At 42.1% G+C, this 25,989-nt stretch overlaps 2 protein-coding genes across 4 annotated transcripts in view; one reads left to right on the top strand and one right to left on the bottom strand.

The window, feature by feature from the left end:
* The window catches only part of CENPP (centromere protein P), a 232,200-nt gene that overhangs the window by 114,032 nt on the left and 92,179 nt on the right, over positions 1-25,989 (top strand). The gene's annotated exons all lie outside the window — the stretch shown is intronic.
* ASPN (asporin) lies at positions 1,981-25,933 on the bottom strand. Its single transcript, XM_040449612.1, has 8 exons — positions 25,684-25,933; positions 18,138-18,414; positions 15,060-15,172; positions 10,981-11,194; positions 9,765-9,875; positions 5,755-5,848; positions 4,990-5,128; positions 1,981-2,874 (listed from the first exon to the last, which is right to left on the bottom strand). Exons 2-8 carry the CDS (start codon positions 18,385-18,387, stop codon positions 2,677-2,679), a joined length of 1,119 nt encoding a protein of 372 aa, XP_040305546.1. The 5' UTR covers positions 18,388-18,414; positions 25,684-25,933; the 3' UTR covers positions 1,981-2,676.

The following is a 25,989-nucleotide window of genomic DNA, read 5'->3' as shown; positions in this document are numbered from 1 at the left end:
TCTTGTCTTCTTCATCTTAGCCATTTGTGCAAGTGGGAAGTGATACCTCATTGTGGTTTTGATTTGTATTTCCCTGACGATGAGTGATGTTGAGCATCTTTTGATGTGTCTGTTGGCATCTGAATGTCCTCTTTGGAAAAATGTCTCTTCAGACTCTTGCCCTTTTTTAAATCAGATGTTTGCTTTTTTCGTGTTGAGTTGTATAAGTTCCTTATATATTTTGGATACTAACCCTTTATCGGATATGTCATTTGCAAATCTCTCCTCCTGTTCAATAGGTTGTCTTTTAGTTTTGTTAATGCTTTCCTTCGCTGTGCAAATGCTTTTTATTTTCGTGTAGTCCCAGTAGTTTATTTTTGTTCTTGTTTCCATGGCCTGGGGAGACATATCCATAAATATGTTGCTATGGCCAATGTTCAAGAGATTATTTGTCTATGTTTTCTTTTAGTTTTATGGTTTCGGGTCTGACATTTAGGTCTTTAATCTATTTTGAGTTTATTTTTGTGTATGGTATAACAAACTGGTCCAGATTCTCTCTTTTGCATGTTGCTGTCCAGTTTTCCCGGTACCGGTACCATTTGTCGAAGAGACGGTCTTTTCCCCATTGTATATTCTTGCCTCCTTTGTAGTAGACTAGTTGACCTATACATATGGGTTTATTTCTGAGCTCTCTATTCTGTTTTATTGATCTATGAGTTTTGTGCTAGAACCATACTATTTTGATCACTACAGCTTTGTGTAGTTTACCTTGAAATCTGGTGTTGTGGTACCTGCAGCTTTTTTCTTTCTCAAGATTACTTTGGCTATTCATGGTCTTCTGTGGTTCCATACAAATTTTAGTATTATTTTTTCTCATTCCTTGAAAATTCACATACATTTTGTCATTCAGTCTCATGGCAACATAACTGATCAGTATTGTCACTACTGCCCTTTGTAGATGAGGAGACTGGCTCAAAGAGATATTGACTTGCCAGAGCTATAAATGGAGCTGGATTTCTGGGTTTGTTCTTCCAACTCAAACTCTGTATTCCTGGGCTTATCCTGTTATGTCACTACTGGTGGTTAACTTTTATTATCTTAATCACACTTGGATCTTATCCCTACAGCTTTATAAACAAAAGTAACTGTTTGCTTTAGGTTTCCAAACTTGGGTCAGAGTTTAAGAAATTAAGTAAATTTCCTATAAAGCATTATTCTCAACCAGCTGCAATTTGACACTGGCGTCTCCTGGGTAGAGACTTTCCACACCCCCCACCCCCTACCAGTACGGTCCAGCCCAGGATGCCAGCAGTGCCAAAGTTGGAGACCCTCACTAGGAAAAACAAGACCTATTTACCCATTCCTGACCTGGATATTCAAACCCTCCACCCCATCTTACATACATGTAATATTTTTCTGCTACCCTCAAAATTACTTAAAATCTAGTTTTGGGGGTAATTTAAGATAAAGCATTATCTTTCATAACAGGCATAATTTGGAGTATTTCAGTAATGTTACTATGTAAAAGCATTAATACTGTGCCAAAAGTGTCATATATAAATTAGAGTTTTCTGAAAAATAGTTTATGTTACTGGGCAGGAGGAGAAAAATTAAACCAAAGCACAAATATTTTACTTGAAGCCAATATTTTAATTTTTTTTATTTTCTAGTTTTGCCTATGTTGAATGTGAATAAAAAATAGATAAAGGATTCTTTTACGCAGAGCTTTTAGTTCCTTTGTGTTTTGTTTAGTATTCTGCCTGTTCATTTATACCAGCTGTGTTTTCAGAGTTGTTCAGTTTGTCATATTTGAGTAGGCAGTTTTTATAGAATGGACAGTACCCATCTAGGCTCTTCCAACTGAGGTCTTAGAAGGGACATCTTGAAAGTACTCCTTACATACAAGGTGACATTGTCATATAACGCAACAATTGACATATTGTTGAAAGCTTATAATAACTGAGATAATAAACAATGTGAATTACAGATTTATGTAAACACTTTGCTTTTTCGTAGAGGTCTTATAATGTGGTAATAATCATTAATTTTAAAAAGCATGTGCTGTAGTCTGAAACCAGATGTTATGAATAGCATCTGTCAAGTTGATAATAAACACTGAAGGCTTTATTATAAGGAGTTAGTTTAAACATATAGACAGTAAGCCTCTAAAATATGGGAATTTGAATAAGATTATATAAAACCATACTTCAGCATTAATAGAAACATTACAGTACCACCCAAGTTATTAAAGAAAGTTTAAGAATAGTATAATGTGCTCTCCATGAAGCCATTCTTGTCAATTTTGGTTTGCTAACAGCAAACGAAAGAGCACAGATTTTGCTAAGTCAAGCATTCCATTTACAGTACAGTTCTTTTTAAAATGCACTTGATAACAAAGTGTTAAATACCGATTGTATTATTTTTTTGTTACTGAGAAAAGAATGTTCAAGCATGAGATTTATGCAGAATCATTTGTGTACAGAAGGAAACTGCAGTACGTGCTTGTTTTTCTTGATCCTCATGGAGCAATAGTTTTGCAAAATTCTGTTGAAATTTTTTGTCATAAAGTAAGTCAGGGGACTTACCATGTAGGAATAGGTTTTTGCTGATTTGCATAATACTACCATTTTTAACAGAGTTCAAGTATTCCAAATGTATTAATTTCTAAATTTTATATTAAATGGATATTACTAATTACTACTTTCTGAAGTTCCCGAGCTGCACGCTCATTCTGCCTACAACACAGCGAAAAGCCGCGGGCTGCACTTCCCAGTACCTCACCGGGTTGTTGAACAGGCTTATCGCACTGTATAAAGATTTCTTCATCTTCGGTACTGTTGGGCAGAAGTCATTCACTCCCACTTTTGTAATTGAATTAGAGTGAAGAAAGATTATCTGTGGCAGTAGGAGAAAGAATGGATTAAAAGTACATAATAAATGTAAAAAGAAAATGTTCTTTTTATAGTCCACATTTGTTCATGGCTTTATTTGTCCATTTATTTTATACTGATTTGACTGTATTTCATTAAAATATATGTACTGGTCTGTTTATGCCTGTTAAATACTTATTGTATCAACACAGTATGGAGGCTGCCTGCCGTGGCCCAGAGCACAAACGGGGCGGGCCCACCCCCGCCCTTCGGTACATAGCAGTGCATGCGTGCTGCAGTGCCATATTTACAACTCTGGGTTTGCATAAAAAGTATTAGATGAGCAGAAGAATAGAATTCTCCTACGGTTAGGCCTGCAATGTGAATATGAATTGTTAGCTAGCATTCTCTGTGATCAAGGCAGAGAAGTGTAGAGCTGCTCTTTTTGTAAGTTGTTTTATAGAAAAATAATGTCTTTCGACAGCTTGTATACATATCTGTATACAGCATCAACATTTGAATCTTTAAATTATTATTCAGAAAGAATGGACAGTATAGGAACTTCTCTGCATTCCCTTTAATAGCCCTTTAAATTCTTCCTTGGTCTTTTTGGGAGCTGAGATTTCTGAGAAGTAAAAGCATTCTACTGACAGTATGTTGGCATATGAAAAAGTAGAAGCCTTTTTAGCCACAGCTAAGGTAGTGGTTCTGGCTGTCGTTACATTTGCCTTTACATTTTGGTGAGACTGATCTGAGCCAGTCATGAGCACTTGAGACATTGTTAAAAGCTTTAAGTTTGGTGTTGGAGCCCCCTGTGCCCTCTATCTGTCTTGGGATGTTGTGACAGGTGCTTTGTGTGGTTCATGCATGCTTCCCAGCAGCTCAGGGTCAGTGCAAGGTACAGATTTCTGCAGCATTGACCTCACTGGGAATGAGAAACAGTGCTGGAAATGGACATGTTTGCTTTGTGAACGTTGGCTGAATTGTACCCTTCTGACTTGTGTTCTTCTTTATAATTCTGTTTTTTGTGTTCTAATTCTATTCATTAAAAGAAAAATGCTAGCAAGAGTATAGGTAGGTTTAAAAGCAGACAGAAGCTGGAATCAGTAAATTCTGGTGGAATAAAGAACGCAAATTGGGGATGACTTGAGAAAGGAAAAGACTTAGGTTGTACTCACTGGTTAGACATTTAAATACAGCATTTGAAAAATTCAGAGTAAAAGTCAACCTTGAGATGAACACCTGTCTCTAACCACATCCATTTTGATGGCTTTTATCTCAATGGAGTGTAGTGAACAAAACTTCTTTAAAGATAAATCGGGAAGAAATCTAGAAGCAGCAGTGACTCAAGGCCCATTTTTTTCTCAATGTGTTTTGCTTCTTGGAAGATGAGGATGTTGTGTATCGAGGAAGGCACACGAGAAAAGTGGACTGAGGTCAGAAGGGATTAAGTAGGGATTCTTGATTGGAAGACCGTAGATGAGAATCAGGGGGAATCTGTGAAACTCCTAAAAGCATGTACAAAATATTGTCTTCATTTTTTGTTCTTGGAAGGATCTAAAATTTTATCAGGATACTCCAAGGATTCTTGGGCCCCCTCCCACCTAGTCAAGACTTGTCAGATTAGAACAAAAAAGTTTCTAACAATGAAGAAGAAGAAATGTGAACCCATGACGCTCCAGATACTGACTTTTGATTATGTATTGTGGCCTGAATTTTTTTAATCATACACATTTCTAATCTAACACTTGATAAATGAAAATACCTGGGACCTTGTCTCTATGCTCTTTGTGAAATGTTTCCAGAATGAAAAGATATGTGATCCTCCTTGGATTCCTGGTGACCAGTCCTGCCTTTACATAAGCATCCCCTGCCGCCCCTGAGACCTGAAAGTAGCCAGGTCAGTAACTTCACCATGGTGGCTTCAGAGGCAGGAGAGACTGCAGGTGGAAATGGCACCTGACAATATTTTAGCTAACATCTCCTTAGAAGCCCTGTCTTAGGACACCTCAGGCAACTGGACAGTCTTTGCATGTGCGCTACCCTTACTTTTGGTTTCGTCTTTGCCTCAGGTCCTCACATGTTTCGCAGAAACAAAGGAAAGTACTAGTATCTACAAAACACCAGTGGAACGTTTTACCTGGAGATATTTCAACTCCTGTAATCCTGAAGGGATTTTTTTTAGTTTGTTGTTTTCCAAGTGTATTTCTCTCACTCGTGGTATGTTAGCAAGACTTCCGTTTTCAATGTCAGTGATTCTGTTGTTTCCCAGGCCCAGCCTAAAAATGGCATAAAGTGCATCAACTCTTTTATTTTTTTTATTTTTTTAAACAAGTATTTATTTTTGAGATAGAGAGAGAGGGACACAGCGTGAGTGGGTAAGGTGCAGAGAGAGAGAGGGGGAGAGAGAATCTGAAGCAGGCTCCAGGCTCTGAGCTGTCAGCACAGAGCCCGACATGGGGCCCGAACCCATGAACCGTGAGATCATGACCTGAGCTGAAGTCGGATGCTTAACCGACCGAGCCACCTGGGCGCCCCAACTGTATCAACTCTTAAGCAGATCTTGTGACAGCTGAACACACCACAACTGAGTGGAAAGCTTACACCTGACCTATTTGCATGTGTGTTCAGAGAAAGGTACTTCCTGGTTTCATTTAATAACCCGTTTCAGGGTGTAACAGCTGTCTGTGTTTTCCACTGTCACCGAAGTCTTTATCTAACCTGCATTAACAACAGGGACATTTGAGAAGTATTCTTCTCCTCCTTCCACTTGGTGTCCCTCTTGGTTTTCCCTTCACGACAATGACAGACTTGATTAGGGCCCTTCAAGGGGTCTCCAAGGGGTCTCGCTAGTATCTCCATCATATCACTACCACTTCTGAGTTGGGGTTTAGAGGGCTTTTACCTTTGCAGGTCTTTGTATCGTTTAAAATCCTCAAGTTCCACGGTTGAAATTTTATTATAGTCTAAATGAAGCTCCAGTAAAGTTGATGGAAGTTCTAGAGATAAGAAAAGTAATAGGCATGTTAGGTCAGGCAAAACCAAGCCCCATTTATTATTTATTTACTTGTTAAGTTTCACATTGTAGACTTTGGCAGTCTTTTAGAGATCTGCTTTTTTTTTTTTTAACTATTTATTATGGAGAATTTCAAGTATACGCAAAAACAGAAGCTAGTTTTAGGAGCCAACACACCGCTGTCCAACATCAACAGTTATCTCCATTTTTCCAAGATATTTTCATCTACCACATTAGCTATTTGTCATTGGCTGCCTTTATTGATTTGTTTTTCTTCATTTGTTTTTTTGCTAGAGTATTTAAGATTTAAAAACATTTTTTTAATGTTTATTTTTGAGAGAGAAAGAGCATGAGCAGGGGAAGGACAGAGAGAGAGAGATAGAAAAGCTGAAGGTCTCCAGGCTCTGAGCTGTCGGCACAGAGCCCGACGCAAGGCTCAAACTCACAAACCATGAGATCATGACCTGAGCCGAAGTTGGACACTTAGCTGACTGAGCCACCCAGGCACATCTTTTTAGCTGGAGTATTTAAAATCAAATTCCATATATAATGTCATTTCACCTGTAAGGTGACATTTCACCAGATGTCTCTAACTGACAAGGTCCTCTTGTTTCCACATGGCTGTCTCATCCGTGTCACAGCTGACAGAATTAGAGTGGCTCTTTACAATCACTGAATGTTGCTTTCCCGAATGATCTCATATACGGTGTTTCACAGTTGATTTGTTCAAGTCAGGATCCAAATGTAAGTTTACAGAATGCATTTGTTTCTCCCATCTCTTAAAATTTCTTCTACTATTAAGTACATACTTCCTCTTTTTTCCCCATCCTGCATGTATTTCTTTCAGATAATGATTTGTTTGAGATGCTCACTTGTGTATTAGACTGATGGCTTCCACATAGCATTTGTCTTAGTCGTTTAGCCCCTATTTCTCATGAGCTTGGTGGTTAATCTAGAGACCAATTAGAATCGGTAGATCAGCCCTTTCTACAAGGTCCATTATTTCATTAAGAATGGGAAAATGGTGATTTTCTGATTTTGTCATGCTTAATGCATTTATTAGGTAGGATTCTTCTCTAAAGAATTTTCCTTCGTCAATTATTTAGTCACTTTGTAATACAGTTTTTACAGAAAAGACAGCATAAATGCTTTCTTCTTTTAAGTAATAAATTAGTGTGATGCCCAGTGGTGACCAGTGAAATTTTTCTTCATATCTTTATGAACACATGGATTTAGATCCATTGAAGTATTTATTCTCTTCCATTAGTAGTAGTTTCTGCATAAATTGGGAGGAACATCTCCAATGTAACCTGGCACATGCCAGGTACTCTGTGAATGAATGTGGGCACCTTCTCTTCTCACCCCTGCGTGTTCAGACCCCAGCCCTCCCCAGATTAACAGAGACTGGAGCGAAAAAGATAGCCAGAAAATTAAATCACACTTCATTATATTAGGCTTCTATATATGAAGTATTATTTGTTAACCATAGGTTCTACTTAGCTAGCTAAGGAAGGCGTTCTTTTTTTCAACTCTTAACTGAAACATTTCCTTCCTTTATTAGTGGTAGACTGTTGACGGTAATTGAAATATCCTTACAAATATCAGTATTCTTCCTGGCTGAATTTATGTTGATTCCAGAGTCTATTTTGGTTTTTAAAATTAATAAAACTAGAGGGCAGGAAAACAATTCTAAACTGAAGAGGGTTCTAATTTTTGAATTCTAATTAGCTGAGCTTAATTATATTCATGGAATGACTACTCCAATGTTTAAAAAAAAAAAAAAAGAGGGGGGAGGTTCTGTCTTCAGAGATTTTATGTACTTACGGAGCAAATCCATCATACGTATAGAAATCACTAAAAAGATACCATAGAGTGTTCCGGCCTATTCTAGAATGTGCGGTAGCAAGTCAAAGAGAGAAATTTGTTCATGTTGAGCAGTCAGGGAAACTTTCTGGAACAGGGTTTGTAGAACTTGAGGGGACTATTCCTTTCCTAGAGCATGGAGAAAGTGGATAACCAAAGAGAACAGTATAGCCTCTACTGGGTAAATGAGCGATGTATGAATTTGGGGGCATAGCTCAGTGACTGTGCACAGCACTGGCATGCTTTTGTGCAGGTATACTGCAGTTCCTACCCGGTGTGCAAACAGCTGTCTTCCCCTTCCATGCAGTGCTATTATGTAGCAGAATTTTCCAAGTGAACTGAGAGGAGAATATGTTTCACTCTCCTTATGTCAATTTGTCAGGTCTGGTAAGGACCCTTTGGACCTCTGCCTAACTTCATCCTGCCACAGGGCGGGGGGGCAGGGGTGGGTAGTTATGATTGAATTACATTTCAGCAGTCAGCCTTAACACGTTAGCAAATAAATTATGAAAACAAAAAATTTGTCTGGTTTTTGAATGTCATAGATCTCTTGAAAGAGTAGTTATATAAGATGAGAGATTTAATTCCAATTTAAATTTCTAGAGATGTAATATGTTCCGTAAGGCTTTGGAAGAATCTTGAAAGCATTGTGAGAAGTTAAACCTTCATTTTTAAGATACACCAACATCTGAAGAGAATTGCTGTCCAGATATTGCAGCCTAGGAGAAGCTTCTGGGGAGCGCAGCTCTGGAGGGCAGCAGCCTTCTCTCTCCTCTGCGGCCCTCCTGGCCTGCTCTCTACCTGCCCCTCGACTGTGTCTGCTTTTAGCACGTACAAGGCATGTCTGTATTTAACTTGTCAAGTGGCATGTATTTTTGTTGGTGTTTTAAAGATGAGAAGGTAAATAAAACATTTTAGGTTTCATGTTGAAAAACAGCCACCTTATCGAAAGCCAGATAAGGTGGTTTTTTAAATTGTGTCGTTCTGAATTAAACTGATTTTTCCTATATAAAAAAATTGTCTTTCCACTTTTACTTTATGATTTTTCTCCTTTGTGAAAGATCACCACTTGATTCATAAAAACAGCTTTGCTGTGTTTTTAACTTAACAGTTGATGTTCGTTTTGTTAATCTTCTGAGTCAGGTGTGCAGTGGAAACAGGTTACGAAGTGGCTGCTTTTACTGTGGACACTGAAGGACAGAGCTGTTTGAAAGGGAACTGTAATGTTGATCTTAGGTACTGATCTTTCTGATTCAGGCAGTCATCATAAGTGAGAGCGGGCCCCCTTGTCAGACAAGGAGTCCCGAGAAAGGCGAACTTGTCCAGTTCATTGCCAGACTGGGAGCTTGCAGGGAAGCGCTAGCAGGCTCTAGATGCATCTCACGTTGAGGCACTGGCTTCAGGCCACGTGGTAAAGAACAAGGCGCCCATCCTGGCAAAAGGGCTATGTCAGGACAGGGCATTCACCCGGTGCCTCACACCACCCTCTGACCTCTCTGTTCACTGGCCCGTTAATCTGCACAGCACCCTAGTGAAGAATGGGGTACAGGGTGCATACATACCCCTGCCAGAGCCAGCATCTGCCCCAATCTGGCCTGAAGGCTGCACCCCGTATTTCTGCTGCATGGCTAGGAAGGGTCTCCGGCCCCAAGCATCTTCCCCAACCTTCTTCTCTAGGGAATGCCCACCCCTAGCAGGTACTTTACAGAACGACAGGTATAGATGAGTAAATGTCAGGGACGAGAAGGCAAATTAAAAGTTCATTACTTCTTCATGTTTGTTCTCACTGGGGAAACAAAAGATTCTGGTTTTATACTGGTTGGGGGTTGGGGGTGGGGGCAGGGGGAAGCACATATGGCTCTTTGTGTGTGTGTGAGAAAACAGTAAATTCCATCCTACCCTGACCAAATACGCAGGTAATGAGGGTTCTGACTGCAGTGTGGTTTTGACGTTGCATACAGCTTATATCAGTACCTTTGATGGCCATTTAGAAATGACAGTGTTTTAAAAGTACTTTATCTTAAATAAATACAAACCTTTAGGAATTGAGGTCAGTTTTGCTTCTGCGATTCTGATATGGAATACTGTCACTCCTTCAAATGCCCCCGGTTCAATCCCATTATTATCGAGAGGGTTTGCACTCATTTCTGTGGGGGCAAATGACATAATTTAGCGTGCATTCATTGCGTATGAAGGAGAGCACAGTGCAGAGACAGACATCCCAAGAACATTCTGAGAAGTGTGAACTTCATCCTTTACCCTGCCTCACTCAAGGTGTTTGTTTCTGTGTCTGTCTGTTCCCTTTCTGTTCATCTCAGAGAAAGACTGCTTTGTATTATATAGCCTGAAATAGCAATATGCTTATATTATAGTAGATTAATACTAAGATAGATTTAGTATATAATAGAATTTTGCTTTGAATTACTAAGTCCGTGACTTGTTATCACTCTGTTCTCACCACGAGCATATTTTGTTAATATTACATTAGAAAAAAAAAAAATCCTTCATATAATTTAAAACATTTGTGTTTTCCAGTATGCATTTGTCACCTAAGCTTTTAATATTATAAGTCAATTAGAAATTGTTACTTGATAAACAAATATAATTTTGAGGAGATGCCAGTAAGTGAGGCTATTTGGTAAGTGCCAGCCATCTGACTGAACTGAATATGTGAATAAATGAGAATATTGATTGTGAACTCTGAATGAATATTGTGGAGGGCGGTGGTGGGGTTAGACCATGGGTGTTAGAAGTAGGATAGGGTGGAGCTTATGATGTACAACAAAAAAGCCCTTAGCTTAGCAGTCTTAAAGCAGATGATATAAATTAGATGTACATTCCAAATAATCACCGAATTAGTTTTGTGCATTGCATTTGAGTAGTTTATACAATACATTAAAAATACTACCTTTTTTTGGTGTAGGAGTAACTTTCTTATTTTTTTAAAATACTACCTTTAAGTTAAATTTGAGGAATAGATTTTTACCAGTTAGGGTGCAGTCAGAAAACAAACCATACTAGGTGCTTCAAAGGGGATTCCTGAGAGCATGTGTTACAAAAGGCAGGTTTCTTTTACATGGTATGAATTGTGTGTTATACTTTGATTTGTAAATGGCTTATCTAAAGATTATCAGATTCAAAAAAATTAATTTCAGAAATTACCAGTCTTAAAATTATTGATAATGGTAAAGATCTCTACATTTGCATATTGCTTATAATTCCAAAATGTCCCATTCATTTGCATAAACTTACCTAGAACATGTAAAGTATTCATTCCTTTGAATGTCTCCTTTTGTATTTTCTTAACTTTATTATCATGAATTCTGAGTTCTGCTAGCGATTTGGGAAGATTAAATGGTATTTCGCTTAGTTGATTGTGGGACAGGTACAGCCTTCTCAACTTCTTTGTAGTTAGAAAGGCTTTTGGGTGGATCTTTGTTAGCTTATTGTTGTTCAGAATCAAAGCCTAGGTAAAGCAAAAAGAGTTACACCATATTGTGAAGTGGATTTGATTTACCAATTCTGCAGTGATTAGTGTGTTCATGGAAACCAATATGAATTATATCATTCATATACTTTATTAACTATGTAAACAATTCCCCCAGCCCAATCTAAGCTAAAGAAAATATTTACTACTGAGTTAGAACGGAGTGATTTTGAGGCTTTAGTTTGTCTTTCAGCAGGTGATGTGTTAATATAGTTAGCCCGCCTCCCACCATTTCCCTGCATGGAAGTGATCGATGGTATTGTATCTAAAATTCTATTCTGTCACACCAAATACGTTTTTTATGATTTTACCTACTTTTAAAACCTTATTTCTTTTACGTTTTCTGACGTTAACCATTTTTCCCAGACTGGAGACCTGTAGGAGCAAAGTCCTGCAAAATGCCCCCAGCATTCGGCATATCTCAGATACTGGGGAGACCCTAATGTGTCCTGAGAGATGCTTCAGCCCTTCTCCGTGCCTCAGAGGCTGCAAGCCCAGGGAGCGACAGAGCCCCCCCCCCCCCCCTTGAGTGTGGAGGGCGCCTGGCTGCTGCCCCAGGGGTGCTGGGTGCGGGAACTACTCGCCATTCCCAGGGGCATGGCGGTGGCTGGGGCTCTGTTCCCTGTGACCTTCCATCCCCCTGCTTCCTTCAGAGGGCAGCTGTAGGGTGGTTGTGCTGACGACTGCTGTCACCGAGCCCAGTCCACACCCACCTTCCTGGTGTTTCTACACTGACTTAGTATGCCTTCCTGGTGTTACTTATGTTGTCTCCTTCCATAGCAGAAATACAAAGACTTTGGCAGCTAAACTCCCCTTATTGTTGTTTCCTGTAGGTCCTTTCCTTACCCTTCTTTCAGATACACCATCTGTTACAAACCTCACCAGAAGTTAGATTAACCCTGGGAAGAGAGGAAATTGCATTTTGTTACCACGTGGTAACACGTATGTTCTCCTGTGTGCCGCCAGTTAAGTTTGTTCTCCTTCCTTTGGTTACACTAGGGTGTAGGGCGGGGCGGGGCAGCGACCTGGTGAGTACTGTCTGCTCCGGTGGGCACTTGCCGTAGGCCCCCACTGCCATGGGTCCCAGCGGGAGCGTGTGTGGGCTTGCTTGAGGGCAGCCTCCCGCTGGGACATGCATCTTCAGAGCCACCAGGAAGGAGGAGTGAGGGGTGCAGAGCGGAGTGGGTGTTTACCTGGGGCCACAGAGGCCACCCCAGCAGGGTGGGCTGGCAGAGTGTCTCCAGCTACACTGTGCCTTCAGTGCTGGCTTACACACGAAGGTCCCAGAGCCCCACGTAGTATGGTTATATGTAAGGACAGGAGACAAGAAAAGGAGAGCCTTTGAGAAGCTGGACAGTGAGTCCTCGTGGTAAATGAGGCTGTAATAGCTAGCTGGCAGAGGGCTGGACATGCATGCAATGATCTCACCCTCTTTCTGCTGCTGGACTGGCCTTGGGTAAGAACCAGAAAGCCAAGCAGGCAGCTAAAACACACAGAATTTGCAGAATATCTGAGAAAGCATTTTGGTTCTCTTTAAGGGTAGGTACCATATGAGTTGATACAATTAAATGTCTTAAATATATAATTAAATGTCTTAATTAAATATATAATTAAATGTCTTAAAATATGCAGCATGCCTATAATACAGGTATAAAGTGTGTGTCCTAAGAAGTGCTTTTACTTTGAGCCAGTCTGGAAGCACTGGGCTGTTGGCAGCCCAGTTAATAGCTGTGTGCTGAGCACCTGACATGCATTCATTCCTCTAAATAGCCTCTCTGACTTCCATATCATTCTTACAGCCCTTTCACAGCACAGGAAGGCCATGCTTAGCCAGGCGAGCCACTGTCCCAGTGCCTGCTTCTTCTGTTGGGGCCAGCGTTTGAGCCCAGGCCTGCCTGACTCCAGACACAGTGCCACGTAAAACTGACCAGACAGAAATGGGGGCCTAACCCAGCTCCTGACACCTTTCAGACTCTCCTTTCCCAGTGAATAATGGGAGTACAAGTGGGCTGAGTCCCTGGGATACTCCTAAAATGCCACAAAGTTCTATGACAAATTAAATTTAAACTGTTTATGGTTTTGGTATTAAATAGGACATTGGGACACCTGGGTGGCTCGCTTAGTCAGTTGAGCATCCGACTTTGGCTCAGGTCATGATTTCGTGGTTCATGGGATCGAGCCCCGCCTCAGGCTTTATGCTGACAGTGCAGAGCCTGTTTGGGATTTTCTCTCTCTCTCTTTCTCTCTGCCCCTACCTTGATTGCTCTCTCTCTCTCTCTCTCTCTCTCTCTCTCAATCTCTAAATAAATAAAGTTGAAAAAATAGGACATTAATTATTCTTGTGGTTGTGTAGCTCAATATAAAGTTGAAGAAGGGGTAGAAGCATTCATAGGCTGTATTTCCAACTTCTGAGAGTTAGTAATGGCCTTGCCATTCTCCATGAGTTCCTGTGGTCAGAAGGTGGTGGGGTAGACTAGACAGATTCTTGGTGGGGCTGTTCTCATATTTTAGTGAGGCCTCAGTTATAAGATAAATACATGCTCTTCCAATCATTCTTTTTTTTTTTTTTTTTTTATGAAAACTTTATTATATACGGAGCTGAATCTAAGCTGTCTGCACAGCACCCTTGAAAGGGAGGGGAGCAGTCACGGCCCCGAGAGCCCACACCTGGCAGCACGGAGAGGCATGTCTTTGCCAGGAGGCTGGCCTGGCCCCCCTCAGGGTGCTCCTCCTCGCCAGGCAGGCTTGGCTAGAGGATTGAGAGAGAGCCTAAGGAAGGAGGAAGGTTCCTCGTGGTGCCTAGAACATGGCCAGCTTCCATGTCCTCACTCATCCAGCTGACAGCAACCGTGCTGGGACTCAGCTGGTCCCCTTCCACTGCCTACTAGGACGGGTCATCAGGGTCCATGCACTGACCCAAGTGTGACGAGAAGGCAGGGTGGCCTCCAAGAGGACAGGAGGAGAATAGGCCTACGTGGGTGGCCGCAAGAGAATGATGTGGCCGTGGTATCTCTACCTTCCCCTCTTAGTGTGATACTGCCCTACAGGTGACAGGCCTTCCATTTCTTTCCTCTAGCACAGCATGAGAATGTACACACGTGGCCTTGAAGGCAGCACTAGTTCATATTGGCTTACCCCCACAGCCTGGTGCGGAAAAGGGGCCCCCACCCTAACTCTGTGCTGAGGAGAAGAGAGGACACCCCCATGGCTGTGACAGTGTGGAATCAGGCTCTTCCCACACCAAATTCCAAATTAGATTAGAAGTTTTACTTACTACAATCTAAAGGCTCTAAGTATTAAACACAAAAATAAGAATCCTCTAAATCTTAGAAAATTAAAATATTAACAAATATTGTAAGGAAAAATTAGTTTTCATTTTTAAAGTTCTAGAAGAAAAGCCATACAAATATATATTAATCAGTTAGCTGTTAGATATATTGCATGTGCTGCTCTCAGACTTATGGTGTCTTCCAGTAAGTCAGCAGTTTAGGGACACATTTCCTCATACTGTATGCTAATTGCGTTCCTGTAAATCATCATCATCATTATCTTCTTACTCATTTTCATGCACAGTGACTGTGATAACCTGAATAGATCATGAGCCCTGTAGGACCATTTATTTGTAGTCTTAGCTCATCACCTTTCCCCGGGCCGCTGCTTCAGTTAGCATCACTTGAATTGAATTATTAACTAAATCTATAATTTCTCATGAGACACTGCTGAGTAACAGGGATTCTGTCATTCTTCACACACAGAAAAGTAAGACTTGTTGACACAAAACAAAATACAAGTCATCCTTCTAGCAGCAATAGATTTTCGCTTAAATATGAATATATGTTCTTACATAAAGTGAGGTGAGTCCTTTAAAATCATTTTCTTTGATTTCCTTAATTTTATTGTTTTGAAGGTCAACCATCTGAGTATCAAATGGAATGTTGCTTGGGACGGAGGACAAACCTGAGAAATAAACAAACATGTTACACACATACTGTATGCTAAAGAGTTTTCTAATTTGACACCAATGCGGGTTAAAATCCATGATTACCAGTAAGAAACAGATAGCAATAACATTGCTCTTTGAAAAGTCCTGAAGACCTTTTCAAGTCACTTACTTATTTTTGCAAGGTTTCTAGCTGGGTCTAGCTGCCACTGCTCATCTGCACAAGGAGACGTGAAGTGGAGGTACATGAGGGTGTGCCCACATGACTGCAAGGGGTGACCACCACTGAGGGGCAGCTCCTGCCCAGGCACTTGGCTGAGAAGTATTCAGACTCTGTGCCAGTTCTCAGGCTCTTGTGGTGCAGAATTGTAACCTGTGGGTTTTCATCATTTTAAGAAGCCTCAACATGTAGAAAGTTGTGCTTAGAAAATAAATTATATTATTTTCATGGGCATTATAAAAATGTTACATGTATTTCCTTTAATAATGAACTCCTCTACTTAGTTGTAAATTATTTGATTTACACAAACTTTTTCATCTGTGTCTCACTGTTGATGTCTGGGTGTGTGATAGACCTTTCCGGAAACTCTCCCCCTCAGCGCTGGGTCTCTCCCAGCCATTGCTCTGGCCAGAGGCTCCCTAGGTGCCTGTCAGCCTGCGCTTCTCAGTGGGTGTGACAATAGCCTTCTTTCTGTCCTCTCAGATAAGGCACAGCTGCATTGTCTCCTTGTGTAGGTACTCAGTAAAAGACTTCAGTGTTTTTTCCCCTCTTGAATTAAAAAACAAAGAAGACCAGGAAATTATAACAGCTGACACAATGCATTTCTTCCTTTCTTTTCTCGCTTTCCCTGGATGGCTGAACCTGCCCACCCCTGCTTGTTGTCAGGCAGGCCATATGGTAGTTATGCTTGATGAACATGGGGCCTTCTTGCTTTTCCCCAGCATTTACCGTCAAAATGTTCAAACATACAGATAAGTTGCAAGAATTTTACAGTGAAAACCCATATTCTCTACATTTTACTACACTTGCTGTTCATCCATCAGTTCATCTTTTTTATGCATCTTACAGGGAGTTACAGCTGTCAGTATGCTTTTGGGGGAGCCATCCTTGCTCCTGAAGAGCAAGGGCTCAGTATCCAAACACTGAGAGTGTCAGCACTGCCCCCTGTAGCCCTCAGTACTTTCCCCTCCATGGTTGACAGTGATGACTCACTCTTTTAAGAAGTTTGACCATAGACAGGAAGAGGCAACAGGAGTAACTTGGTAGGTTAGCAAGGTAGCAGTTTTGTTAGGAGACGATTTGGGTCTAAGGAAGTGAAGTAGAAAGTCTTGGAGGAAAGCGGTGGCTCTGCCGAAAGCACCAGGTAATGTGGACTGGGATGGCCTCGCTCAGCCCACCCCTGGTGAAACTGGGAGCTCTAAACAGAAACTGATTTTCTGAGGGAGAAAGACCCTCTTCATCGTCGTGATCACGTGGGAGAGTGAAGTGTGTACCACCTGTGTCGGACTATTACAGGTTATTCTTGGGTAAATTTTGTCTAGTAGGGTTTTTCAAAGGTAAATATATAGGAGGCTGTGCAAGGAAAACACTGTTTGCACCAGCTGGCTGTCAGGAGGTCACTGGGTTTTCTCAGCTTTTTGATGGCAGTCACTGTCCTGGGACGGAGCCGGGTGACGTCTCCTCCCAGGTCTTCACGTGGAAGCAGGTAACATTGCTCTGGGGCGAGTGTGGAGGCCGCCCCAGAGGACTGTCTGTGCTGAAGGTGAGTGCCTCCTTGGTCACTCTTAACCCAGAGCCAGCCCCACTTACATGAGCCTGTCCTGCCTGGGACGCAGTTTATAAATAACAGCAGTTTAGAAATAATGGCAGCACAGTCTGTTGTTCCCTAACCCTGACCTTTCTTTGCCCCGTCTGCCCTGGCTTCTTTTTCCCTTCCCTCCCCGGTGTGCTTCCAGTCGGCCGTTCTCAGGCCCTGCTTACAGGTAGTCATCTCTTCCTCACCAGAATGCCAGAGATAAACTTAAAACCCATTTTTCCTAGCCTGCATATTCCATCAAGACCTTCCCAGTGATGCTAGCCCATCATAAGCTCCTCTTTTGTGAATGCTTTTAGTTCCCCTCTCATATGTTGTCCCGCAAATGCGTACTTTATTGAAGTCTCTGCAGTGGATTGTAAAAGTGCCGTGGCAGAGGGAAGTGAGTCTAAAGCACTCAGAGGCACCAGCTGCCCACGTACACCCTGGAAGTGGCCCTCTTGGGCCTCTAGGCCCAGAATGACAGGCATGTGCCACACCTTAGCTTCCTGCAGTGGGGCAGATCTGAGTCTTCCCTCATCCTGGAAATAGCCCAGCACAGTAACCCCTGATGTGTATTCCCCATCACACCCTCTCCCTGAGCAGGCTCTGAGTGCAGGCCTCTATTTGAAAGCATCTCCATTGGAAGTATTAAAAAAATAAAGTACTCCGAGAATTACACATTTTTAAGACTTTGGGAAGTGATTTGGTTCAACCATTTTTCTAGACCGTTCTAAACCCAAATCATTCAAAACAGAATAGAGCACTGACTTTAAAAAGTCTAGATTAGAGATTTCACAAGCTCTATAACCTGTTCTAGACAGGCTGTTTATTTTTTGTCATTGTAGAATGTTACTAGAAAGCACAGTAGCAACCTGCTGACATCCTGAAATGAAACCACAGTGACATCCATTCTCTCTGAAGGGAATTAAAAGGAAGCATTTGTTTCAAATTTGAGAAGAGAAGGAAGTGTTCTATATAGGAAATTCCCATTGCTTTTCTCTGGTTTTCTGGATTTTTAAAATAAGTTTGGATATACTTTGAGTTTGTTATATTTTCAAAAATCTTAAATGAAAACTTGCTTTATAATTAGTGAGCTAATTTTTGAAATTTCAGTGAGAACTCTCCCTATCCTTTAAATTTTGCCAGAATGACATTTTCTCGAAAACAAGTTGATGTGTGTTCTTACCTAGATCAGAGCAGTGTACAACTCTCGAGTAGCACTGGCATCCAAATGGACACGTTGGGAACAGATCGAACGGGAAGAAGGGGTTAATTGGCTCTCTTGTTGGAAAAAGAAAGTTGTCCGCATCAAGGTCACTGTCCCCTTCGTCTTCCATGTCCTTCAGCATCATGTTCTTCAGTGTCACATATGAAGGGTGAAATAAGGGCTTGGCGGAGCACAAAGCCAAGAGCACTAGGAGCACACACCCCTTCATGTCGCCTGGTGAGGGGCCAGCCTTGGACTAAGGAGACAGTGAGACTAAGTTAAAGTTTAACCAGAATCGGTTTCATGTGTCCGTGCATTTCTCAGAGCAGTAAGAACAAAACAGAGTGGCACTCAGACCCGTTGCAAGGGTGACAGTAAATTTATAAAGTGTTTGAAAAGCAGTTTGGCAATATGCATTGGAAGTTTTAAAAATATTTTTCTTGTCTACTAATTCTACTTTTTGTAATCTAGTCTTGGGAAATAATTCTTTTTTTTTTTTTCAACGTTTTTTATTTATTTTTGGGACAGAGAGAGACAGAGCATGAACGGGGGAGAGGCAGAGAGAGAGGGAGACACAGAATCGGAAACAGGCTCCAGGCTCTGAGCCATCAGCCCAGAGCCCGACGCGGGGCTCGAACTCACGGACCGCGAGATCGTGACCTGGCTGAAGTCGGACACTTAACCGACTGCGCCACCCAGGCGCCCCTCTTTTTTTTTTTTAAGTAAGTATTTATTTATTTTGAGGGAGAGAGAAAAGGAACAAGCAAGGGAGGGACAGAGAGAGGGGGGGAGAGAGAGAATCCCAAGCAGGCTCAGCACTGTCAGCATAGAGCCCAACGCAAGGCTCCACTTACAAACCATGAGATCATGACCTGAGCTGAAACCAAGACCCCATTACTTAACCAACTGAGTCCTCCAGGCACCCCTCAGGAAATAATGTGCATAAAGATGTCCATCACAAAATTACATATAATAGTAAAAACGTTAAAGACCATATGAATGGTTAGAGGGAAATAATCAAAATAGGGTATATGTTTTCTCTGAAATACTTTGGAGCCCACAAAATATTTGCAAAGAAGTTTAAAAATATGGAAAATTGTAATTTTGAAATTACAAAAAAAGCAAATATAAAAAAATCAATGCATAAAGTATAGTTACAAACACTCAAACAAAAACGTAGCACAAATATAGCTAACTGATGATAATCCCGGGTGGTGGAACTATGACTGATGTGTCTTTTTTTTTTTTTTAATTTTATAATTGCCAATAAGTACTACTATTATACTTAGGAAACTAATAAATGCTTTTAAAAACAAAAGCATCATACCCGACTCCCTATTCCCCAAATCCTTCCATTGCCTTAATATCTGTGTCCCTTTCAAAGCAAAGCCCGCGTGCCCCCTTGGCATCACATCTGGAAGTCTTCTGTAACTGATCCCCACCCACCGCCAGCCTCAGTCTTAGACTTGGTCACTGTTTCCACAGTGTCACTTGGATTTCTTCCTTCTAATCTGTTCCATTGTCCAATACCTGATCCAGAGCATCTGAGGGCCAGACTTTCTTACTCTTTCTTTCTCATCTTTCCACGGAGTTCTGTTTGTTTTCAGTTGTAATTTTTAAAGCCCACACAAAACTGGAATGAATGATTAAGAACCTTCTGAGAATAGATTTGTTGTCCTCTTACGGCAGATTTTCGCACAGGCATGTTTACATACCATATGTGTACATACATGTTACATATCATGGTTTCTTAACTGTGTGATCCTTGTGAAGCATCCATTCTTTGTAATTTTCAAAAATGGAAAGCATTATGAAATTATCTAAAACAGACTAATGGCAGTCTTCCCTTGGATATCCCTCAGCATACAGTTGGTGCAGCCTGTGCAGTTGGCTGCATACAGTTGGTGAGGCTGTGTTGGCCATCCCAGGATATCCCTCAGCCCGGTCCCCAGGAGTGCAGCCAGCCTGTGATAGCTGCACAGGACTCCCAGAGTCTGTCACAGATGGTCCAGCCTCAGGAGGACCCAGTCCCCCAAATCCTTGAGTCACACCAGCTGCTTCCAGTTTCTCAGAACCCAGAAATCAGCTTTAACCTCTCTGTGTGGCCTTGCTCTTTTGGACTTAGGCATCAGAAATGAATTAATTATCGTAATGAAAATATTCATTTATATGTGGTATGTCTTTTAATCACCAAAGGCAGGTGAAAAAAAAATCCATCATCAGTTATTAACCTGATAATTAACATTATTTAAATCTTAGAAATTTATTTTTTTTTTAATTTTTTTTTCAACGTTTATTTATTTTTGGGACAGAGAGAGACAGAGCATGAATGGGGGAGGGGCAGAGAGAGAGGGAGACACAGAATCGGAAACAGGCTCCAGGCTCCGAGCCATCAGCCCAGAGCCTGACGCGGGGCTCGAACTCAGGGACCGCGAGATCGTGACCTGGCTGAAGTCGGACGCTTAACCGACTGCGCCACCCAGGCGCCCCTAAATCTTGGAAATTTAAATGGCATCATAAACATCTTGTCCACTGGGTAGCTGGACATCACTAACCAGATACATGAGATTTCTCTGTGATAACCCACACTGGATTACGTTAAGGATAGGATATACACATTTTTAATTTTAATAATTCACTTCAGAGCCAGCCCTGGCCTCCCACCTCCTCCCTGCCTTACAAAGTGGTCAGTTCAGTTTACTCTAGACACGTCCTTCACCTTAACTCAAAGGGGTGGGAGGCACAGAGAGCGTCTGCGGCCTCCAAAAGAGTTAGACCCAAGTTACAGCTCACATGTCCCAGCCTGTTGTCTGCATTTTCTGCTGCAGCCCATGAGGGAACACGCTCTTTCATCCTGCATGCTGGTGGCCTTACAGGCACACTGTCGTCTCCTCTTCTGTAGCCAGTCTGCACACTGCTGCTGACATACATCTGCACAGGAAGGGGTACACACACAGCCCGGACTGAGGGGGCATGGGAGGGAGTGGTCGTGTGGTCAGATTCATATGGGCAGGGACCTTGTGCTGGCAGCATGAGGCCCAGCAGCGTCTGTCAGCTGGCTCAGGGACAGGCAGGTTCCCATTCTGTGTCCAGTCACCCAGGAATCCTGGCGTGGGTGCCTGATAAGGTCAGCTGGGCTTCGTTTCCACCGTCGCTTTGTCTCTGGCACATTATTTCTGCTTTCCAGCTGCCTGCCCAGCTTTGATCCCCTGTGCTTCTGTGGGGCTCCTGAATACTTGCTTCCCAGCTTTGTGTCGACCTTCTGAAGCTCCCTTTCCCTAGCTCATTCAGCCCTGGGCGGGTCCTTGGCCAAACCAAAGCTTGTCCCTGGTACCAATTCACGCTTTAACACTGTTCTGCACTCTAGCTTTGCCTTCTGTGTCCACAGCTGCCCCTCTTGAGCTAAATGCCACTTGCGATCCTATCGACTGCCTTTGTTTGAGGTTGCTGCAGTTTGTCAGTGGGCATTTTATCAGGGACCTGTTGTGTACCAGGCACAGTATTAGGATGCAGAATCTGTGAAGTAGAGGCTCTTCTGTCCCTCGTTTCCCTCCTTAAAAAATAAAACCGTGGCCCCCAATCTGCTGCTCTCAACCAAGCATGGGCGTGTTATAAAAGCCAATGCCAGAATGTCAGGGGCATTCGTAGAAACACTGAACCATAAATGCCTGTCAGTGAACAGAACCGAACTGCAAACAGGCAGTGCCAACTGTGTGCACCATGGCCGGCACTCTGCAGAGATCTCCAGGTGTGTGGTCCCCAGATTCGTAAAGGAAAATTCTTCACCAGAAGTCTGTTTACTCCTCATATCCTTAGTTGACTGTTTGAGACCAATAAATATAAAGCCATCTATAAAATACACACACGTGGAAAAAAGATTAAAATAGGATACGCAAAACTAGTAAGAGAAAGAGTGGGCTGTTGAGTGAAGGATTGTTTTACTCTCTCTGGGGGTGTAATTTTTAAGTTATTTAAGTATCAGGCTCTGGTCCTCCGTATACATTTGCCTTTTCCCACCACTTCTGTAGCAAAAGTCAAACAGCAGTGTCCACATGGGAAATCTTTTGGGGCCATGGTTTCCTGAGGCCAACTCCCCTTCACTCCTGCTGCTTCCTGCTGCAGTCCTGCTGCCCCCTGACCTAGGTGAGCCCAGGAGCTGGGTGGAGGCAGGGACCAGGTGTGACTGGTGTTAAGGGACAGCACCGCGAGGAGCAGAGCTGGGAGGACTTAGAGGGCCACGCACAAGTGAAGGGGAAGAGGACACCAGGCATCAGGGCTGCAGACCAGCCCACCTGGGGGTCAGGAGGCACATCAGCCAGTATTCCCCCTTCCTCTCTCCTTGTCTCGGAGGAGGTGGGCCCTCTGGCTGCTGGCTGATGGAGCAGCACCCCCTTGTACCTGCCTCCTTGGGGTCCTTCTCCTGCAAGTGAGGGAAGAGACTTGTGGAGGCAAGGAATGTCATCTGGGTGGACCGCCTCCCAGTGTTGGAGCTTCCCCAGAACATTCTGGGTCGGTTAGCGTGTCCACTCTCTGCTTGCATGACTCCAGGGAGACAACTCAGGAAACGTACTCCTCGAGAGGCATCGGCTCCACTGCTGTCCATCTGTGCTTCATAGGAAATTCTCTGTATTGAGACCAAAAGTGCCTTCTGGCATATTCTTCTCTCTCTGCTACTTCTGACTTCTGTTAGCCATGTAAAACTAATGTGATCTTTTTGCATTCTTTTATCCTGTTTCCTTCTTTTTTTTTTTTTTTTTAATTTTTTTTTTTCAACGTTTATTTATTTTTGGGACAGAGAGAGACAGAGCATGAACGGGGGAGGGGCAGAGAGAGAGGAAGACACAGAATCGGAAACAGGCTCCAGGCTCCGAGCCGTCAGCCCAGAGCCGGACGCGGGGCTCGAACTCACGGACCGCGAGATCGTGACCTGGCTGAAGTCGGACACTTAACCGACTGCGCCACCCAGGCGCCCCTCACCTGTAACTGATTTTATTTTTTTTTTTCAACGTTTATTTATTTTTGGGACAGAGAGAGACAGAGCATGAACGGGGGAGGGGCAGAGAGAGAGGGAGACACAGAATCGGAAACAGGCTCCGAGCCATCAGCCCAGAGCCTGACGCGGGGCTCGAACTCACGGACCGCGAGATCGTGACCTGGCTGAAGTCGGACGCTTAACCGACTGCGCCACCCAGGCACCCCCTGTTTCCTTCTTTAGAAAGAGAAGTCAGGCAAGCCTTGGTTCTGTGATTCCTTTATCTGAGGTGATAAAGCCACGGTAAAGTACAAGTGATTATAGACCCCAAACCTTGCCCTATTCTAGCCAACCAGTTTCTTACCCACAGAAAAATACTGGCATGTCCAGGAGGGAACTCTGTATAGCAAGCAGTGTTTTTCCCTATTATTCAGAAAGAATATAGAGAATATTATTTATTTAAAATGATGTGACTTTGCCTTATTTTAAAAATTTGGAGTTTATTCATATTTAGGCTTAAGCTCTTATTTGATTAGTGTGGGCAATGATTAGATTGTGCTATTTTTAAAACTTTTTAAGATGTTTGTGTCTTGTTCTTAGGAAGACTCAGTATTTCCCCAGTTTAGACCAGTTTTGCCAGAGTTTCTTACTCATGGAAAGCTTTGGACTTTGGTTTCAAGTTTCTTCTAATCAGAATAATATCTGGAATACTACTTCAGTGCTACTGCTGTTATTAATAAACCACGGCACGTTGGAGCCAGGAGAGGCCTGGGAGGCTTTTTTTGCTCCCACTGCTCGGCCCCTCCACACAGGCCTGAATCCCACAGTGACTTCCAGACAGTAACCAGACTCTCCTTGGAGAGGACGGGGCAGGCGGTTTGGCCAAGTTCTCAGGACTGGAAATGGAGCTAAGAAGTGTCTTTCTGAATTTGCATAAACTCCTATTTTCCACTTAAATGTTCCACAAACTTAGAATGGAAAATTTGTCTAAGTGAAATGGTATTTCCTCTGACACTATTATTAGGAAAATAAGCCACTATGCTTTTAAATCCCATGCTTAAAGGTCTGCCTGGCAGCCGTCCCCCTTGGCTGACATGTCCCTATCCGCTCACAAATGCTGGTAGTAGTTTTCAGTGTGTAAATGTGACAGGACGTGCTCCGTGTGTCCACAGAAGGCATCCAAGCTAAATCCAGGTACAGTCAAAGCTCAGCCCTGAAAGTGAACGTCCAAACATGCATTTGGAAACTTACCCACAATACCTTTTGGGAAGGAAACTGATGCTTTTAAAGACCACACTGCCCTTAAAGAAATAAGCTTTACTGTAGAAGTATAAATCACATCTGATAAAGAAGTTGCTGGCCTCTTTTCCTTTTATACCAGTTTTTGTCCTTCACCAGTTTTTCAGGGCATCTTAAGAAACAAAGAACTCCTGCCTCTTTATTTTCTACTGTCTCTTACAGCGCCTAAAGACTTGTGCTTGTAAAGTTAATCTGTTTTGTCTCGAACCTCAGGTCAGGTACCCAGATTTTCTTTTTTAGTGTAGTAGCTAGTGGTAACAGAAGACTCCTTTCCACCACACAGTATTGTGAAATACCGAAAACAAAAACATCAACATGCTTTCACATGTGTGTGGGCTTATGATTTCTTTGTATTTCCTTTTTTTTCTTTTTAAACAACTCAGTAATTCTTAGTGGGATTGAAAAGAACAGCACTTTGTTTTTAGAGAGATCTAGACCCCTCGGGTTTCTTTGTGACTTAATCCTACACCATGTGTCCACTGCTGTCGCTGCCACACCTCTGAGCACATGAACAAGGAGGAACGCTGGGCTGCTGAGATTAGGAGGAAGCAGAGTATCAAGTACTCTGTTTAATCTTTTTAAATCTAAGATTCAGTTAAAGATTTACTTTGGGAGGGGACAAAGGAAATCTTTATTTTAAATTCTGATTGGAGTTTTGTGAAAAGAAAACTGATCTCTCATATTGGATATAGACCTAGTGGAAGTATTGCTGATAAATATTCTTTCTTGGAATTATGGATTTCCATGTTAACTGTCCAGTGCCATCTCATTACATAAGAATAAGGAAGACATTCGTCAAGGAAAAATATGAATAATTCAAATGTGTGACATTTGAATAATTCATACATTTTGAAAACACATTAGAAAATAACAGTTTTAATATTTACTGTTTCATTTAATGTATTTGTGATATCCCCAGACTTCATATCATTAATTATTTTAAGGTAATGTTATTTTCCTAAGTTCTTTAAATGATTTTTAAAATCAGCTATGTTAAACATATGGTAAAGCATAATAACAGGTTTTCATTTAACTGTAAAAGTCACAATTACATGAGAATAAATCCATTATATATAAAACTTAAAGGCTAGAATAATTTTAGGGTATGTATTTAAGTGCTGATTTTTAAGGAATTATGCAGATACACTTTATCATTTAATGTACAAGCATTTATGCTAATAACACTAATGTACCCTTTATATCAACTACAAAATAACAGTACCCTGTCCATGAAAGAAAGACTTGGAAACATACCTTGTAAAAAGAGAGTCAGCCTCTTGAGAGAAGTTCCCACCGTGTACTGCTTCTCCGGAATGCCCCTGCTCTTCAGGTGCTGTTTGAGGAGAAGAGATGAGAAGGTGTTACATTCAAAAGAAAAACGCCCTCGTTGGAGCCTGATGTGGCGGCACCCTGGGTGACACTGGAGTAAGCTGCCTCCACAGATTAGCCCATGTTAGGACTGAGGGGCGAGATTAAAACTTGTTACTGCTCATGTGTTTTCCATCACTGTTTGTACCGGAGCCAAGACTTCTAGCTAAACCGTAGACGTCTACTGGAAGA

The sequence above is a fragment of the Herpailurus yagouaroundi genome, unplaced genomic scaffold, assembly GCF_014898765.1.
Source record: "Herpailurus yagouaroundi ecotype Mexico unplaced genomic scaffold, PumYag 199, whole genome shotgun sequence".
In the NCBI taxonomy this organism is placed as follows: Eukaryota; Metazoa; Chordata; class Mammalia; order Carnivora; family Felidae; genus Herpailurus; species Herpailurus yagouaroundi.
Note: the sequence above shows the minus strand (reverse complement) of the source record. Positions and strands in the feature narration are given on the sequence as shown.

Excerpts from the sequence above, each read along its gene's own strand:
- ASPN (XM_040449612.1), bottom strand. The coding sequence starts at position 18,387 with ATGAAGGGGTGTGTGCTCCTAGTGCTCTTGGCTTTGTGCTCCGCCAAG. Across the intron at positions 15,173-18,137 it reads TGTACACTGCTCTGATCTAG|GTTTGTCCTCCGTCCCAAGC; the intron begins GTAAGAACACAC and ends TTTATTTCTCAG. Across the intron at positions 2,875-4,989 it reads AGGAGTTGAAATATCTCCAG|ATAATCTTTCTTCACTCTAA; the intron begins GTAAAACGTTCC and ends CTACTGCCACAG.